This window comes from Cladophialophora carrionii, assembly GCF_000365165.1.
Source record: "Cladophialophora carrionii CBS 160.54 unplaced genomic scaffold supercont1.5, whole genome shotgun sequence".
Lineage (NCBI taxonomy): Eukaryota > Fungi > Ascomycota > Eurotiomycetes > Chaetothyriales > Herpotrichiellaceae > Cladophialophora > Cladophialophora carrionii.
The window spans coordinates 1,554,457-1,572,527 of record NW_008481830.1 but is presented as its reverse complement, the minus strand read 5'-3'; the positions used below and the strand labels follow the sequence as shown (position 1 = coordinate 1,572,527).

At 54.9% G+C, this 18,071-nt stretch overlaps 7 protein-coding genes across 7 annotated transcripts; 4 read left to right on the top strand and 3 right to left on the bottom strand.

Moving 5' to 3' along the window:
• Positions 1 to 236: 236 nt before the first annotated feature.
• G647_06398 (uncharacterized protein) lies at positions 237 to 2,378 on the top strand (the record flags this gene model as incomplete). The annotated part of the gene is made up of 1 exon (XM_008730719.1): positions 237 to 2,378. The coding sequence occupies one exon, from the start codon at positions 237 to 239 to the stop codon at positions 2,376 to 2,378; it is 2,142 nt and encodes a 713-aa protein (XP_008728941.1).
• Positions 2,379 to 2,441: 63 nt separating this feature from the next.
• Positions 2,442 to 6,515, bottom strand: G647_06397 (uncharacterized protein; the record flags this gene model as incomplete). Its single annotated transcript, XM_008730718.1, has 1 exon — positions 2,442 to 6,515. One exon carries the CDS (start codon positions 6,513 to 6,515, stop codon positions 2,442 to 2,444), a length of 4,074 nt encoding a protein of 1,357 aa, XP_008728940.1.
• A 509-nt stretch (positions 6,516 to 7,024) lies between these two features.
• Positions 7,025 to 7,192, bottom strand: G647_06396 (uncharacterized protein; the record flags this gene model as incomplete). The annotated part of the gene is made up of 1 exon (XM_008730717.1): positions 7,025 to 7,192. A coding segment is annotated over one exon (168 nt), but the record flags the coding sequence as incomplete, so codon positions are not given.
• A 285-nt stretch (positions 7,193 to 7,477) lies between these two features.
• On the top strand, positions 7,478 to 10,735 carry G647_06395 (uncharacterized protein; the record flags this gene model as incomplete). The annotated part of the gene is made up of 2 exons (XM_008730716.1): positions 7,478 to 10,506; positions 10,555 to 10,735. 2 exons carry the CDS (start codon positions 7,478 to 7,480, stop codon positions 10,733 to 10,735), a joined length of 3,210 nt encoding a protein of 1,069 aa, XP_008728938.1.
• Positions 10,736 to 12,772: 2,037 nt separating this feature from the next.
• On the top strand, positions 12,773 to 13,735 carry G647_06394 (uncharacterized protein; the record flags this gene model as incomplete). Its single annotated transcript, XM_008730715.1, has 2 exons — positions 12,773 to 12,845; positions 12,900 to 13,735. The coding sequence occupies 2 exons, from the start codon at positions 12,773 to 12,775 to the stop codon at positions 13,733 to 13,735; spliced, it is 909 nt and encodes a 302-aa protein (XP_008728937.1).
• Positions 13,736 to 14,544: 809 nt separating this feature from the next.
• Positions 14,545 to 15,651, bottom strand: G647_06393 (uncharacterized protein; the record flags this gene model as incomplete). Its single annotated transcript, XM_008730714.1, has 1 exon — positions 14,545 to 15,651. One exon carries the CDS (start codon positions 15,649 to 15,651, stop codon positions 14,545 to 14,547), a length of 1,107 nt encoding a protein of 368 aa, XP_008728936.1.
• Positions 15,652 to 16,670: 1,019 nt separating this feature from the next.
• Positions 16,671 to 17,918, top strand: G647_06392 (diphosphomevalonate decarboxylase; the record flags this gene model as incomplete). Its single annotated transcript, XM_008730713.1, has 2 exons — positions 16,671 to 16,735; positions 16,793 to 17,918. 2 exons carry the CDS (start codon positions 16,671 to 16,673, stop codon positions 17,916 to 17,918), a joined length of 1,191 nt encoding a protein of 396 aa, XP_008728935.1.
• Positions 17,919 to 18,071: the final 153 nt, after the last annotated feature.

The window sequence follows — 18,071 nt, the reverse complement described above, 5'->3', positions numbered from 1 at the left end:
GCGGTTGGAGGCTGGAGGCTGGATCACGTGGACCGCGTCATCGCGCAACGCAACGCAACACAACGCGGCTCGTTGCGCCAGGCCCAAATTTTTGTTTACACGGTCGAGCGATTGATTCTCCCTGCGCTTCGCCAGCAGTCTCACCACCTACACACAAAGCAGTGCTCGCCGGCCGATGACCGCCAATCTACTATGATCGACTCTCCCCGTCTGGTCTTCTGTCCTTGTTATGCACCATGTCGACACTCACTGCTCCCTCGGCGACAGCGCCCCCTCGACTATACCGGCGGTTTGTGACATCGGCGCTCCACAAACGATTCGTGCACGCAGCACTCCTCTCGCTTCTTGTTGCTCTCGGTAATGCCTTCTGGCTGGGCTCCAACCAGGACCTCTTCTGGTCATGGTTTCCGTTTGGCCCTGCAGGCATCAAAGCGCTCCTTTTCTTCCTGAGCAGCCTGCTCATCTTCACCCTTCAAATAGCAACCCTTAGGATCGGCGAACGCACGACTACTTCGCCATTGGTTACATTTAGAGCAAGCTTCCTCAGTGCAGCCACTGTGCAGACAGTGATTCTCTATCTCATGTCAGGATGGTGGTTTACTGAGGCCTACATCTGGTCAGCTCCAGATCTCGGCTGGATCACAAGAGAAGCCCACAATACCCCCGATATGCTCAACGAGAGACCCATCTTCTTCCGCCTTTACGCCCTGATACTGGCAGTTGGCTATGCAGGACGCCACCAATACCGTGGATGGTCATCTCTCCGGATCCCGATCTCGAAACTTCCCGCGACGCCCTCAGCAGACGCCAAAGCTCAAGACACCCACTCACTTCTGCCTGTCCAGACACGAATACAGCAACAACTTCTCACTGCTTTGAGAACGAGCGCCTTAGCGTCACTGATCACATTTGTTGTGGCCCCTTTTATCAACGGTCTCTTCCTTCGAAACATCTTTTGGCGGATACATCTTGCTGTGGCAAAGCTATTCTACAATCTGTCGAGAGCAAATGCTCATCCCGTCGGCTATCCGCCCCTCGGATTCGCTTACCTTTTGCGATGTCTTTTCGCGGGCTTCCTGCTCGCCTTGACCTGGGAATTGACTTCCATGTTGTTACTAGAGTATCTCTGCCAAGAGCCCACAAAGTCGGGGCTCCCCCTTTCTGCCGCCAGTAAAGATCCTAATGGGACCCTCCTCACTGGCTTGAAAGCAAAGCGTGATGTTGTCCGGACCTTTGCTTTCTGGGAACTGGCTATCATTGCGCAAAGACATAAGGATCGGAGGAAAGCCATCTTCGAGGACATTGAACGTCCAACGGGACCGATGTGGACCCAGATGATGCAGGCTGGTCTAAACGTGTTGCAAGAGCTACAGCTGCGCATTGCGGGTCCACCAGCTGCCAACCCTGGTGTTCCAGAAACCGTCAAGCCACTGCCTCGCCTGCTCCCCGAAATGCAGACTCAGTCCATCTTCGCACCAGATTCCAAGCCATCCAGGGCAGAAAGGCTGGCAAGTCCCTTGAAGCAGTTTGGTAGCACCAGGCAACCGTGGCATCCACCTATCGAGCAGACTGCCAAACAGGTGGAAAATAGATTGCTTGAGTATGCCAAACCTTCCGGTGCTGAACCGAAATCTTCATATGGCTTGGTCGAGTCATGGACGACTGAGTTGAGGCGGAGTCGTCTCGGGTGGTTCTTCAATTCGACAAACACTGCCAAGATCAATGCAACCATCTTGGGAAACCCCTATGGCAATGCGGCAGTCCTCATCGATGTGATTGAAGCATTGACTAAGATGCAGGTTGCCAGTCTTACGGAGGATACCTACGGGAAGGCCACACCAACCGTGCCAGACACGGTTCGAACGTTCACCAAGACCTTGAATCTGGTTGAAGACTATGTGGCACGAAACAAGCAAGGCGTCGTAGAGGGAATCGAGGAGGTTGAAATCATCATTGAAAGACTAAGAGCCAGCCTAAAGGAGCTACTTTCGGCTTTTCAAGTCTATCTGATCGACCAGGGCCTAGGCATCGCCGAGCTGAACCAAGCCAAGAAGGCAATCCAAGCACCTTCGACCATTCCTCAAAGCCAGGAGAAGCCCAAGTCAAAACCTAAACCTATCGAGTCGCGAAACGAGCGAAAGCTGTTTCAGAGCGACAAACGGCGAGAGGGCTCCAGGGACAAGGATGGGAGACGGAAGGAACACAATGCAGAAGTGGATGGGCGACGGGGAAGTCATGAGATAGAAGACGTGGGCGAGCGAAATGAGAGTCATGAGCATGGGCGTCTGAGAATAGATGCGCCCCCTGCATGGACTCTACCGAGGACCACGACAGGCGGGCCACTGTTCCAAAGGAGGGAAATGGAACAAGTCCGATAGAACCAAAGATCTCAATCAAATGATCAACACCTCAATTGTCATTGACAACCACGGACGTCAAGCCTAAGCAATGAGCTCACTTCCGCTCCAGCTCTTCACCATCGGCGGCTCCTTTCTTCCCACTTCCTGCTGACTATCCCAGAACACACCGTCCGCACCGGGCGGCCGACCCTGGCCGTCGATATCATACGTGCCTGCCTGGTCCTCTGCCACGACAGCCTCGTTCACCTCCCCCCAGACTTCAACCCTCGCCTTCTCACAAGCCCCACAGATCTCCCTCATCCCATTCTCCACCAGCCGCGCCTGCTCCCTCATCCCACGCCTCAACAGGCCCTGCACCAGCCGGCCCACTTCGTCATGCAACCCGTTCACTCGTTCGATGAGCCGCCCCACAGAGGCGACGAGGTATTCCTCCTCGTACACACTCCCCTTTTTGCCACGCGCGCGCTTTCTCTCCTCGCGTCGCTTGGTCTTGCTCGTCCTGCGCGACACATTGCTCGCGACGGTGCCGCCGAACTTGGACGCGTTGGACCCGTACCGCGTAAACAGCGACTGTCCGCCCAGGGTGCTCGCGTCCGTGGGCGCCAAGCTCACGTTATCCGGGATGTCCACGTTCGGGCCCGCCGCGTCTTCACCGATCGGGACGGAGGAGGCGTCGCCGCCATAGAACGCCAGGGGATCGTCCTCTTTCTTCTTCCGCAGGTCCATGATCCTGGGGATTTGAGCCGACAGCTGTGCTCGGCAGTCCGCTTGCAGTTCCAGGATCTCGCCCACCTTGTCGGTCAAGCCACTGTCGACGACACGCGGGATCTCGTCGGCCAGAGCCGCGTGGAGAGATAACACTCGGAGAGCGTCGGCAAAGTACGAGCCCCGGCAGAGCAGGCGCGCCGCTTCCGTCGGGTTGGCGAGGTAGTCGGTGTAGATCGCCGCCGCGGCGCGGTAGTCCCTGTTCTCATCGGCCATGGTTGTCGCGAGCGACTGGGCTAGGGTGCGGAGCTGGGGTCCGTCCAAGGACGCCGCGAGGGCCGCGCATGTCAGGCTCTCGCGCCACTTGTGTGCGCGCGCGTACAGCGGGTACGCGGCCGCGAAGTCGCCCAGGGATTCGTACAGCGTGGCTGCGTGGTTGGGCTGCGACTTCTGCGTGCACAGATACTCTGCGTAGAGGCGCGTGATCGCCGCAAGATGTTGTCCTGCCGTGTCGTACTTGTAGAGATCTAGTGCTTGAGTGTAGAGCGCGTGTTTGACCACGTAGGCCTTGACTTCGTCGTGCTCGCCCAGCGCGTGCAGGGAGATTAATGCCTTGGCGTACTTTTTCAAATGGTTGTCGATCGTGTGTTGCCGGCGGAGAGGCGCGAGGGCGTGCAGCGATTGCAGGAAGGGCATATACTCGCGGGGATCCCGCGAGGTGTCGTTCTGCGCGACCAGCAAAGTGAGTTCGAGGTCGTAGGTGCCTAGCGCGTGATCGAATAGCACGTTCGGGTTGGGCGTGAGGAAGAAGAGGTGTGAGATGGCCGTGTCGGCCTCTTCTCTTCCTTCTGGCGTGCGGACGAGGCGAGAGATCAACGATAGGGCCGAAGTCAGGTCAGGAGGCCGCTTGCACACATGCGCGGTTATGATGGTCTGGATTGACGACAACGAGGGTCGGGCCGACAGCGCCGAGAGGAACGCATCGGCGATTCTGTTCACTTTGCTGCCTGGCGCGGGCTGCTGTTGGCGAGGGTCCTGGGATTGAGGTTGAGCGGTAGCCCTGGCCGTGGTAGTGGCTGGCAGGGTCGTATCCCGATACAACGTCTTCGTGACGTCCTCGTCTTTGAGCTTGGAGAGGAATTCATCGACACGGCCGGGCTTCTTGACCTGGTCGATGAATTTCGGCACGTTGGAGAGGAATGTCTCCGGGTCGTAGTCGTGCAGGATGTTCATGTCGACTTGGTGAGTTTGGCACGCTAGAAATGCAGCGCGATAGTCTTGCTCCTTGAGATGTTGACGGATACCTGACAGGACAAGCAGACGGGGATAGATGGTTTCAAGGTTTCCGCGTGGCATCTGTAGGATCACGGCGTAGACGGAGGGTATGATTGTGACGATCTTGCCGCCTCGCTCGATGTTCCGGCACCGTTCATCCACCTCGGGCGTGTCGGGCGGGACTTGCATCGTGGACGGGTCATCTGTAAGGTGTACGAATTTCAGAAGATGTGACGACGTGGTGAAGACCAGGTGCGCTGAAGTTAGGACGTAGGAGGTCACTTCACGCACGAAGAGGGTCTCGTCGATGTAGAGACTGCCTTTGGATGTCAGGGAGACCTTGTGGTGTTTTATGATGTGCCCGTTCGTTTCGCCGTTCAGGTGCGTCGTATCCGTCTCGCGAAGAGAGAAGATGGAGCTGTTGGGTTGGCTGCCTTTCAAGTCGGTGGACTGGGTAACCCCGGGCTCAGGATCCTCTGAGAGCAAAACTGTCGCGGACTTGTCTGGTTGGGTCACGAAGACGGCCTCCTCAAAGGTGTCCACGATCAGGCTCACCGAAGTGTCAGGGACACGAACTTGTTCCCAGGGTGGGATAGTTATCTCCGACGACCATCTTAACTTGTAGCAGGACGCTGTGGCCACGCGCTGCATGGGTGAGAGAATGAAAACTTCGTTGCCCCTAAGAGCGATCTGCGAATAGTGGGAAGTCATCGACTGGCCTGCGCCGGCGCTGATCGTCGGAAACGGGACACTTCGGGACACGACTGTCTCGGTGAGCTTCAGATCGCCTTTGACGGTCGTACGAGTCTTCCAGTCGCATAACTCGACTGTTGTTGTGGTCAGCACGGCGATTTTCAGGCCGTCTTGACTGATGGCACAGTCAATGATACTGTGACCGAATGCCGCCTCACAGAATGCCATTGGCGGTGGAACCCCAGCTTGCTTGAAAGGAGTGAGCTTCAGCGTCCTACCGTCAATGACTGCTACAGTCCCAATATCATATGGAGCGATCGTGCTTCCTCGAGACACTGTGGACAGGAATGTCAAGTCATATAGCCGTTTCGTGTAGCCACACGCGATCCTCAACGGTGTTTCCGGATGCCATTTCAAGGGTTTCATTCCGGATGTGGAACCAAATGAAAGCTCTTGTTTGAGATAGTAATGGTAGTTGCCCGTAGTCCAGAGCTGTGTTCGGTCCTTCAATGAGACAGCCAGAACGGATGAGTCGGTATTCCACGCGAGAGAAATCCTGGATGCCCACGAGTCCATCTCTTCTCTCGTCACCCGGAGATCGAATTGACCATGCCGGAGACCGTTCCTTTCGAAGAAGATGACCTCAACCTTCGCGTCAGACCGCTTGACGCTGGCGATGAGTTGGCCTGAGGGTTTCCAACTCAGCGCGGACTCCATGCCATCGACGGGTTCGCTAGCACTATCGAGTGCAGCCTCCCGCGTAAACACTCTGATGACTCGCCGATGGCCCGGAATCATACTGTTGACAGCAATGTACTGCCCGTCGCCTCGCCAGCTGAGCGCCACATCACCGTGCTCGTAAGGACTAGGCTCCCCTTGATCAACCTTCTCCTGTACGGTGGGATCTCGCATGGCTTTGGCCCGTCGTCCCTGGAACTGCGTTTCCTTCTGGCCCCAGCCGACTGAGACATGCTTGGACACTTTCAGATCGTCAGGTGAGAGGGTAGCTTCATTCAGCGGCTCGAAGGTCCTGCTCATTAATACAAGCGTGTCAGCCCGAGTCACGATGGCCAATATTTCTTCGTCGGGTGCCCAGGCGGCCGCACAGATGCCAGCGTCAACGGAACCAACGATCTCAATCTTCTCCTGGTCCGGCAATGGATCTTCACGAACGACCACCACATCTCCGCCTGCCAAGACGAGACAAGATGTCGCATTGTCGGAGAAGTGCTGAAGCAGGACGATTTCATCGCATTCCAGCTCGGGCAGGGGGCAGGGAGAATCCCAAGACGCGATAGTCGCAAAATCCTCGTTGAGAGACGAGTGTCCAGTTCTTCGTCTGAGCTCGATGACAGGGTTTGTGGGCGTCGGACCAAATGCACAAACGATCGTGTCATTCGTCGTGTCCCATGCTGTTGCTGTTAGTGGCAGGCCATCGGGAAGTTGGCTTTCCCGATAAGCTATCGTCTTGAGGTTCCGCATGTTCAGTGACACCGGGGCTCCATCATCTACGTCTAAGACCTTATGGAGGAAAGTTCATATAGTAGGGTTGACAATAAAAATCCTGGTGGAGCCAGAAATTTACGACGACGAAATTCGGGCTATTCTGATTGGACAGCCTTCTACGCATCCGATCTGGCAAGCCTCGACGAAGCAAGTGAAGAGGAGTGCCGGAAGAGCAGGTAATCAGGATAGAGAGACCGCCGGAAGTCTGTTTGATATCAATCTCATTTTTGTTGGCTCTGTACAATTTCCGGCTGCCGGATTGCCATTCCTCAACCGGACGCGATGCGCTCCTACACCTCCTCTAGTGACCCCCCCGAAGAATTTATGCCTTGTAGGTGTGCCAGACTGTTGACGTGTGAGCATTTCGGTCACGTAGATGAGATGTAAGGTATTCTTACTGGCGATGCCGAACGGGATGAAGAATCCGGTACCTGTCCAACTTTTAGTTCTTGCGCATAGCCTAATCTCGCAGACTTCTCCCTACCCATGAAGAGCCAGTATCTCAGCCAGAAGAATCTTGTCTTGGGATTGAAGGGCAAGTTGGTGTAGGGACCCTCAGGGTAGTGGTAGGGGCTGAAAGCGTCCATTCGGCGTGTTGTGGAGGTGAAGCCGCGGCGAGCGACTAATCTGGTTGCCATTCTGGCGCGGAGGAGGGCTTGAGCGTTCATCTGCAGACTGTATTAGGGTAGTTCACGTACACACAGCTCCATCTTACCTTGATATCTCGCTCGGTGTCGGGTCAACGGTCGTGGTGTTGAAGAGCTCCGTACTCAGGTGATTGCAATGCGGACGGAAGCTCAATTGTATGCACTATCGCCAAAGCGGCTAGCGTGTCGCTTTACCTTCCGTGATACAAGGTGCAGTTGGTCTTTTTCCCTGTCGACACCAGCGACAACATCTTCACGACCAGCCAAAACAAACACGCTGTTTCTCCCAAGATGGACGAGCTGTTTGACGTCTTTGACGACAATGGCCAGGCGCCGCCCGCTAACAGACCTACCAGAACCGACAGAAAGCGACTAAAGCGCCAAGCCAACGGCGAGGTCAAGGATGACGCCAATGGTGAAGACGCACACGCTTCTTCCACCGATGGGCCTTCTCCAAGCCCCGCAGAGGTTGATCAAGAAATGACAGATGGCCATGAGCCGGATGCGAAACGGATTCGCACAGAAGAGGAGCCAGAGCCCGTGATCACAGATACTTTTGAGACCGAACAATCGAGGGAAGTCGCTGCATCTGCCGGTCTCCTCGGAGCCAAAGAGGAAGAGAAGGTGATTTTGTCACATCAAGTCCGTCACCAGGTCGCACTCCCTCCCGATTACGACTACGTTCCTATCTCCGAACACAAACCTCCGGCAGAGCCGGCGCGAACCTGGAAATTCGAACTCGATCCCTTCCAGCAAGTCTCCATCGCCTCGATTGAACGAAATGAGAGTGTCTTGGTCTCCGCCCATACCAGCGCGGGAAAGACGGTGGTGGCCGAATATGCGATTGCGCAATGCTTGAAAAACAATCAGCGAGTCATCTACACCAGTCCCATCAAAGCGTTGAGCAACCAGAAATACCGAGAGTTTCAAGCTGATTTCGGCGATGTTGGTCTGATGACTGGCGATGTCACTATCAATCCTACAGCAACCTGTTTGGTCATGACCACCGAGATCTTGCGATCAATGCTCTACCGTGGATCCGAGATTATGCGAGAAGTGGGCTGGGTCATCTTTGACGAGATTCACTACCTGCGAGACAAAGTTCGAGGTGTTGTGTGGGAGGAAACCATCATCCTGCTACCCGACAAAGTGCGCTATGTGTTCCTGTCGGCTACTATCCCGAACGCCATGCAGTTTGCCGAGTGGATCACCAAGACACATAATCAACCTTGTCACGTGGTCTATACCGACTTCAGACCGACTCCCCTGCAGCACTACTTCTTCCCTGCCGGAGCCGATGGCATTCATCTGGTTGTGGATGAGAAGGGGGTCTTCCGCGAAGAGAACTTTCAGAAAGCTATGAGTAGTATTGCCGACAAACAAGGCGACGACCCTGCTAATGCCATGGCCCGTCGCAAGGGAAGGGGCAAGGACAAGCGAATGAATAAAGGCGGCACTAAGGGTCCGTCCGATATTTACAAGATCGTCCGCATGATTATGACCAAAAACTACAACCCAGTCATTGTCTTCAGTTTTAGCAAGAGAGATTGCGAGGCATATGCCATTCAGATGAGCAGTATGTCCTTCAACGAGGATTCGGAGAAGGCCATGGTATCCAAAGTCTTCGACAGCGCTTTGGAGATGCTTTCACCCGAAGACAAGAATCTGCCCCAGATCCAACACCTGTTACCGCTATTGAGACGGGGTATTGGCATCCACCATTCTGGATTGTTGCCCATTCTGAAGGAGACCATTGAAATCCTGTTTCAAGAAGGTTTGATCAAGGTCTTGTTCGCCACCGAGACGTTCTCAATCGGGCTGAACATGCCGGCCAAAACTGTCGTCTTCACCAGCGTGCGCAAGTTTGATGGTATCTCTCAGAGATGGATCACTGGAGGCGAGTTCATTCAGATGTCCGGCCGGGCCGGACGTCGCGGGCTGGACGAGCGAGGAATTGTCATCATGATGATCAATGAACAGATGGAACCTCAGATTGCCAAAGACATTGTGCGGGGCCAACAAGACAACTTGGATTCTGCCTTCTACCTTGGCTACAACATGATCTTGAATTTGCTTCGAGTTGAAGGCATCTCTCCGGAATTCATGCTGGAGAGGTGCTTCCATCAGTTCCAGAACACTGCCAGCGTTTCTGGCCTCGAAAAAGAGTTGCAGCAGCTGGAAGCAGAGAAGTCGGCGATGGTCATTGCAGATGAGAGCAATATTCGTGCCTACTACGAGCTCCGCAAGCAACTCGACGTTTACGCGGAAGACATGCGAATGGTCATCGTCCATCCCAACTATTGCCTACCCTTCATGCAGCCGGGTCGTCTGGTCGAGATCAAGGACGGTGGACATGACTTCGGCTGGGGCGCCGTTCTCAACTTCAGCAGGAGAAGCCAAGGAAGATCAACGGAGAAACTGGCACCTCAGGAAGAATGGGTGCTTGATGTTGCCTTGGAAGTGGCTGATGGTCCCACGCCAGCAACGAAGACCCATCAGTCTCTTCCTCCGGGCATTCGTCCTCCTCAGCCTGGCGAGAAGTCCAAGGTCGAAGTTGTACCTGTCCTGCTCAAATGTGTCCACAAGATTTCCCACGTCCGCATCTATCCTCCTTCCGATATGACAGTGTCTGAAGAGAAGAGGAAGGTGCAGCAGGCATTGCAGGAAGTTGCAAGACGATTCCCCGATGGCTTGGCTGTTCTGGATCCCATCGAGAATATGAAGATCACAGACAATTCGTTCCGCGAACTCCTTCGCAAGATCGAAATCATGGAGTCCAGACTGGTTGCTAATCCTTTACATCATTCGCCTCGCCTGGAGGGGTTGTACAATCAATATGCCGACAAGATGGTTCTCACGACCAAGATCCGTAACCTCAAGAAGCAGATCCAGGATGCACATGCAATCACGCAATTGGAGGAGCTGAAGTGCCGCAAGCGCGTGCTTCGGCGGCTCCAGTTCATCAATGAGGACGAGGTGGTACAGCTCAAGGCTCGTGTCGCTTGTGAGATCAGCACCGGCGATGAACTGATGCTTAGTGAGCTCTTGTTCAACCGCTTCTTCAATGACCTCACGCCCGAGCAAACCGCTGCAGTCATGAGTTGTTTTGTGTTTGAAGAGAAGGTCAACGAGAACCCGGTATTACCTGAGGATATGGCGCGATGCCTGCGTGAGATCCAGAAGCAAGCCAGAAACATCGCCAAGGTCTCGATTGAGTCGAAGTTGACCATGAACGAGGAAGAGTATGTGCAGGGATTCAAGTGGCATCTCATGCCGGTCATTTATGCTTGGGCGACAGGAAAGTCGTTCGGGGATATCTGGTGAGTGCATGGCAGGATTGATCACCACAAGTACTGACACCGCAGTAGCAAAATGACCGACGTCTACGAAGGAAGCTTGATTCGCACATTCCGTCGACTTGAGGAAGCACTCCGTCAAATGGCCGAAGCTTCGAAAGTGATGGGAAGCGAAGAACTGGAGAAGAAATTCGAGGAGGCATTGAACAAGGTAAGACGAGATATTGTGGCAGCTCAGTCACTGTATCTCTAGGCTTGACTCGCAGTGCGGCTCTACGGCGACTCCTTCTCATCGTTCAGCGTACCATGGGAAAGGGCTAGAGCTTGCATGATACCCATGACTTTATTCGAGGTTGGACATGGACAGACCCGTGGGGCGTGATGATGTCGGGATTAGTATGATGTTACTGGAAGCCCCTCATCCGCCCTGAGGTTCATACTGTGCAGAGAGGTTTGACCCCGATGTCGAATATGATGATTATCGTGCGTCATTGACTCATGGCGACGGGAACAGTGCTACTTAGCTTGGTTGACTCCAATTCTAGCCTTTGTGCCTGGCAGCGGCGAAAAGCTGCCTGATATCATCTCGGTGACTTGGTCCTGATACAGGATTGTTTACCGTTCTCGATCTGTACCACTCTTGTCTTTGCAGACGGGTTTTACTGTTCAAGCTCTCCATTACGGACCCGGGCGGTCCCCTCGAACTCTCCAGCGCCTGGACTGTCCGGCTGTCACGGGTCCCTGCAAAACCTCCAACGCAGCACCTCGTACCGTAGTGATTGGTCTCCGCTCACCCACTCCCCAGATTCGCATCTATCTGCTTTCTGGCCTTACTCTTTGAAAAGTCCCCGATTTTCGCTTCAGCAACTGACATGGCTCTTTTATTGGTACTGCGCATCAAACGGCGTTCGAGTCGGTACAGCCCATGGCCAGGCTACGGGACTGGCAAGTAAGAACACCATCCAAGTTACTCCGTACTGTATCTGAATTCCCCGCACCATTGACATGCCTTGGGAATTGCAGTGAGAGCTTGGAGCTTAATTCAGAGCAAACTCCCCCACGGGAGCTCCCCTCCCATCCCTGGTAGACAGAAGAGACTCGGTGGAAATGAGTCCATGGCTGAACAGACACTCACCAGCGCCTGCAGCAACTTTACGTGATGCCACCCGTCTCGCTCATCGTAAAAGTCATGCCTTGGCCTTCTGCTAAGAGTCGTCCTCTCGCTGTGCTACTAACTTATGGGTGGTTGGCCATGTTGGCGAGGAGCTTCCGCAATGACCTTTATAATGGTTCATAGGAGCGGTATTAAGATACTTGGAATCAGTACGAAGTATGCGGTCAGTACTTTTATCGTCGAAGCTTCAGAGCGCTCGACTTAGATACCGCTTCTGGTGTGCGTGAGGATAGGTGAAAAGTAGAAGAATCAAGATTGACTCCTCCGTATTGCATACCGTCCACATATCATGACAGTCTTCCCACGCAACTATGGCCACTTTGGCACAGTCTTCCCGACATTGATGCCAAGCATGCAGCAGAGTCACAAGAGGTTGACTCAGCTTTTTGAACCCCGTGAGTTTGTTTGTGTGTGGTAACGCGGAAAGCTGCAGGACATGAAACTGCGCCGAATCCTGTGCAGATTGGCGGTGGTCGCCATCTTTGTCTCCGGGCCGTCGCCCCAATAATGCCTGCTGGTCTTTGTTCGTTTGCATTGGCGGTCAGTCTGGCCAAACTGGTGTTGCAAGAAACCTGGATGCACGGATCCGGGGCCAGGCGATCCAAGGACTTCAACTGGTCATGCAGCAGACACGACGGCGGCCGTGCAGAGACGTGGCAGTATTGGGCAGCGATTTGCGCCTTGCACTGAAGCGCAGTCAGCAGTCAGTGGCCAGTGGCTCCCGATGCCCTGAGCCCTTTGGTTCGGGGGAGCCCCCAGCGAATAGGCGTGCTTAAGGCTGGACCCTAGGCGCAGCTAGTCTTAAGCCTCTATCATTGGCACGCACTGCGCTTGACCCGCACAAGGCCAGATGCCAAAGTCGAACCTCCACTCACACTTCATAACTTCACTTCACTCTATCACATCACACCCACGTCCCGAGCTGCTGCCTTTCACCGCTGCTCCTCCGCCGGCTCGACAACCTCACAACACTTCTGCCGCCTTTGGCCATCGACAATTCCATTGTCTTCAACCGCGGGCATCTTGGAGAGTCCAGCAAACGACGCAGTGTCGCCCCTCAATCAGCGGATTTCAAACAACAACACGGCCTGATATCATCGGGCCTCCCTAGCCACGATGAACTCCCTGGCTATGCCGCCCGTCCCCCCTCACTTCCATGAACACTCCCGCCTCTCTCCAAACAGATCAAGTGAGTTATTGGTGCAATATGGACTTCCTGACGGCCTGCTAACCCTGACACCAGTGGCTTCCTCTGGCCCTTCAAGAAAACGGAAAGCCTCACCCTCTCCTGATCGAGACGATGAGATGTCCACGTCTCCCTCCATCTCCAACGCTCGGCTGCCTGCGGCTCTGACTCCCACGTCAAGAAAGAGGGCCCGCCCCAATCTCGTGGTCGGCCGACCATTGACAGTCGAAAGACTACTCGAGACATTGGACAAGGACTCCATGACATCGGTATTGAAGACTCTGTGCGAGAGACACCCGAGCTTGAGAGAGGAGATTGCTCAAGTCAGTCCTCGACCCAGCATTCAGAGCACGATACAGATCCTGCGGCAATATTATACCCGATTGATGAATGCATTTCCCCTCGAGCGAAATCTCCGCTCCGATTACTGCTATGATCGTGTGCGCCCGCAATGGAACGAGCTGCTCGATGCTCTCACCGACTTTACACCTCATTTCCTGCCGCCCAATGAACAACAGTCATCGACGTCGCTCGAGTATTTGAACGCAGTCACACAAGTCATACACGATCTACCAGAGTGGGACAACCCGCAGCATAATATTGCGAAGCAGAATGCGTACGAGGAAATCTCCAAGGCATGGGCTAGCGTCGTCAAGGAAGCTGGTAAACGGGGCGGGGGCTATCAATTACAGTTTAACGGATGGGAAGAGAAACTGCGGTCCCACAACGAGAAAAGCGGTGACCGGCTAAGAGAGGCCTATGATGAGTTGATGCAGGCTCTAGGCTGGCTGCGGCACAGTAATCAGCCTTCACAACAGCAGAGTATTCGACAGCAACTGTTTTCAAACACATACGGCATGGAACAGCCTGCCATGCGCACCGGAAATTGGTGAGCGGGCCATGAGACCAAGTACCATGCCACGGCAGATCAGACCGGCACAGACAGGATACATGTCTGCTTGCATTTGCCTTTGCTTCAACGACATCTGAGCATGTCACGCCATGAACGAATTTCTTTTGTAACGGGCCGACCGGCAGGAGGGGAGCATACACCTGGGACTAACGACTTGAGACGACCAACACATACTTCGATTGCATTACCGTATTGTTTCCTTTGTCTGGACGGGCGCGTTGATGGGTTTAGTCGAGAGAGTGCATCCATGGTCGACCTGGGTGGCATTGCCAGGGGCACCTTGGTACGGCTGGCTCTGGTGAAGAACAGAAGTGGACTTCCCCTGCGCCGGCTCTGAAGGGATTTAGGTCTACCTTGGCTGTGTGGGCAAGGACGGCTTCAATCACCCAGGCTCTGTCATCAACTTTACTCTTCGGTCGGGTCTCAATGGTGATTCCTACCTGTTCTTACTCTAATACCACATGGGTAGGGAGGGGCACTGGATGGGAGGCGGCGTGTCCAACATTGATCCCTGTCTGCGGACGGTAGCGCACCGCAGATAGTGTACCTAGTGACGAGACTTGAGTGATTGTCTCTCGAGAGTCATATACATAGAATATATCTCATTACCGGTGCTTAGCTTCTGAACAGTGAGTCGTGATGATATGGGTATTCTTCAATGAAAGAGGCTTGTCTACCTCCGGCGACCTGGAAAGCGGTACCAAGCATGACTCGCCAATCTCTCTCTCATCTTTCACACAGCAGGGAGTATATATATACAGATTCGTCTCCACGCATCTCTCCCCCCCGTCACCGCCATCCCACAATCTTCTCGGCCCTCATCCTCCAGCCCTCCAAAGTATTCAACTTGGGCCTCACATCGAGGTAGAAATTCAAATTATTCATCCCCTCGGCTGGCTGCTGCGCCCGGGTCGCCGGCCTCCCCTGATAAAAATCAATCACATACTCGACCGTGCGCCCGTCACACCGCTCCACGGTCCAATCATGCCGGTCAAACGGCGCGGTATACCCGCACAGACCCAGGATCCTGGCCTTGGGACTCTGCGCCCCGGCGCCCAACCCTTGGAACTTGAGCAGTTTGGGCCCCGCGCACGATGGGGTCCTCGTGGCCTGCGTGGCGGGCGATTCCCACTCCTTGATCAGCGCCCACGCGCGCTCGTTGACCGCGTTGTGGATGGGGATGATGCTGCTGATCGACGAGGCCAGGGTTTCTGGGGTAGAGGCCGACAGCGTCTGCTTGCGCATCACGGCGTGGAAGAACTGCGACTCGGACGGGTAGATCCAGTTGCCGGACGGGTGGGCGCCCGTCTCGGATTCCGAGTTGGCGGGCGTCGAGGGGGCGGCGCTGCTGCTGCTGCCGGCGCCGCCGCCGGTGGCTCGTGGGATGGAGGAGACGACGCGGTCGTGCGAGAGCGGGCGCGACGGGCTATATGCTGATTGGGAGGCGGCCGTGGGTGGGGAGGGGGATTGGTCGATTCGGTCGGAGGAGCATTCGACTGAGGTAGGTGCGGGTGCGGGTGCGTATGTGGATCCGCTTGGGGTGGTGGTAGTGGTGGTGGTTATATCGCGGAGGGAGGGTGACGGTGCTGCTGCTGCTGATGATGATGATGGGTGTGATGCGGTTCGGGCTGGGAGGTCAGGGTGGCTTTGTATTTGTCCTTGCGAGGGCGATTTGTTTGCCTGTTGCACTTGCTGGGCTTGCTGGGCTTGCTGGAGCCATATTGCTCGCGTTTGAGGGTCGATTGGGCAGGCGGAAGCTGAGTCTGAGGCTGAGTCTATACCTGTGCTTGTGCTGGGTTGCGCTGGGATGGGATGCGGCGGGACAGGAGCGGCGGGTTGCTGTAATTGCGGAACTTGAGGAGGTGCCGGGATAGGGTCTGCTTTCCACCAGCCCATGTTGTATGCTGTAGCCGTGTTGGGTTTATGAAATATCTCGAGGGAGAGAAACGTCGTCGGCGCCACAATTATTTTGGAGACGCAGCAAGGAAGACGGCCAGGACAAATGCGGGGACACCAGCACAAGGTCCAGGCCGGTTGTCCGCCTAAGCTCCTTCTGGTGCCTCCGTCACCTCACCTATTGAGCCTCATCTGTGGGTGTCAGCCACGGAAGTACCAGCGATTGACGTCCTGTACTCCGTTGATCTGTATGGATTTAATCGGCTGGTTGCATCAAGTTGGCGGCGAACAGTTCGGTGGTCGGGCGTCCATGCTACGAAAATGCAAGATACCTGCATTGGAACAGCCGCTGGAAGCTCCGAATTCTGATGTGAGGCTGAATATGTTCACCTGTGTTGGATCTTCTGAACCCGTTCGGTGGTATAGGAGCTGGCGATTTCATCATACACATTCGAGTCTCTAACCACGTAACGCATTGGTATTGCACGTTCCGCAGCCTCTTATGCTGGCATAATTCAAAGCGCATAGGATAACTGTGGGCTCCAATACCTCTTTAGGCTTTCTTCCAAGCAGACTCTGCGCCGTGTTGAGAACCCTTGTCGAATAATTCCAAGGAATGGCGCAGATGCCCAGCATTCAGCTTGAGGACCGAAGTCGTACGTTCCACGACGAGGAGCATTCAAGCAGGGTATGAGTGCGGCACGAGGTTGTGGGAAGCCGGGGTAACGGCTTGCTGTTGCAAGTCACAACATTTTGCAAGGGACTATTCAAAGGTATATGCCATTGCGCTCCATTTGAGTCGTCCATCACCATCGCAAAACCCTCTATGATTTGGCCAGGAAGGTCGCTGGATAGATTCTGATTGAGTTGAACCCGCCTGAAGTCCTGTGTGCGCTGTCTCTCCCCCGCGGCGCTTGTACCGCGAGGGATCCACATCAAACCTCCAACATTTTGTGTTTTCGGTTGCGGTGAAGTAAACAAAATCTTGCTCCGTCCGAGTAGCAGAGCCAGAGCCAACAATGTCCGGTTCCTCGCCCGTGTATCGGGCCAGCACAACCGCTCCTGTCAACATCGCTGTCATCAAGTAGGTACGCCACTGTCTGCTCCACACTTTGCGGGCACAGGCTAACGAGCAGTCCAGGTACTGGGGTAAACGCGACACAGCGCTAAACCTCCCTACGAACTCATCGCTCTCGGTGACACTGTCTCAGAAGTCGCTACGGACTCTCACGACCGCTTCATGCTCTGAGACCTACTCCGGTCCCGACTCGCTTATCCTCAATGGAGAAAAGGAAGATATTCAGTCCTCCAAGAGAACGCAAGCATGCCTGAAACACCTCCGTTCGCTCCGTGAGCAACTGGAATCCAGCGATGCGTCTCTACCAAAGCTGTCGAAGATGACCCTGCGGCTGGTCTCGGCGAACAACTTCCCTACAGCCGCGGGCCTGGCTTCGTCAGCTGCTGGTTTTGCTGCACTTGTCAGATCTATTGCCGATCTCTATGAGTTACCGCAGTCACCCCAGGACCTGTCCCTGATTGCAAGGCAAGGCTCTGGTTCGGCGTGCAGGAGTCTGATGGGAGGATACGTCGCTTGGCGTGCCGGCACGAAAGAGGATGGCAGTGACAGCGTGGCCCAAGAGGTCGCCCCCGTCTCGCACTGGCCAGAGATGAGGGCTTTGATCCTGGTCGTCAGCGCCGAAAAGAAAGGCGTGCCTTCGACGGCGGGCATGCAAACCACGGTCGAGACCTCTACGCTCGCGCCCGCCCGATTCAGAGACATCGTCCCGAAGAGGATGCAAGAGATTGAAAAGGCCATTCATGAGCGCGACTTTGAAACTTTCGCCCGCATCACGATGCAGGACTCGAATTCCTTCCATGCCATCTGCCTTGACTCGTGGCCACCCATCCACTACCTAAACGACGTCTCCCGTGCAGCCATGAACGCAGTCGAGACGGCCAACCGCAAAGCCGGCAAATTGATTGCAGCTTACACGTTCGACGCAGGGCCAAATGCAGTCATCTATTACCTGGACGAACACGCTCATCAAGTCGCAGGGGTCTTCAAGAACATCCTACCGAGGGTGTCAGGCTGGGAAGGGGAGTTCGGCGAAACAATTCGTCCGAACGAGTTTGGGGGTCTCGAGCAGAAGACACTTATGACGTTAAAGTCGGGCGTGAGTCGTGTGATTTGTACCGCTGTGGGAGGAGGGCCAGAGAAAGTGGAGCATCACTTGGTTGATGAGAGCGGAAATGCTGTGCGGGAGTGATATCCGGGGGATATTCCCACCCTGCTTATGCAGAATCTCGTTGCATAGTAATTTTCACTGTGCCCGTATCTCGTATACTGATACGTATGATGGCGCGCCCGAGGCCCCTTTCGTCCCTGGCTCCGAGATGCACGCTGTCAGTGGTCTCTACGA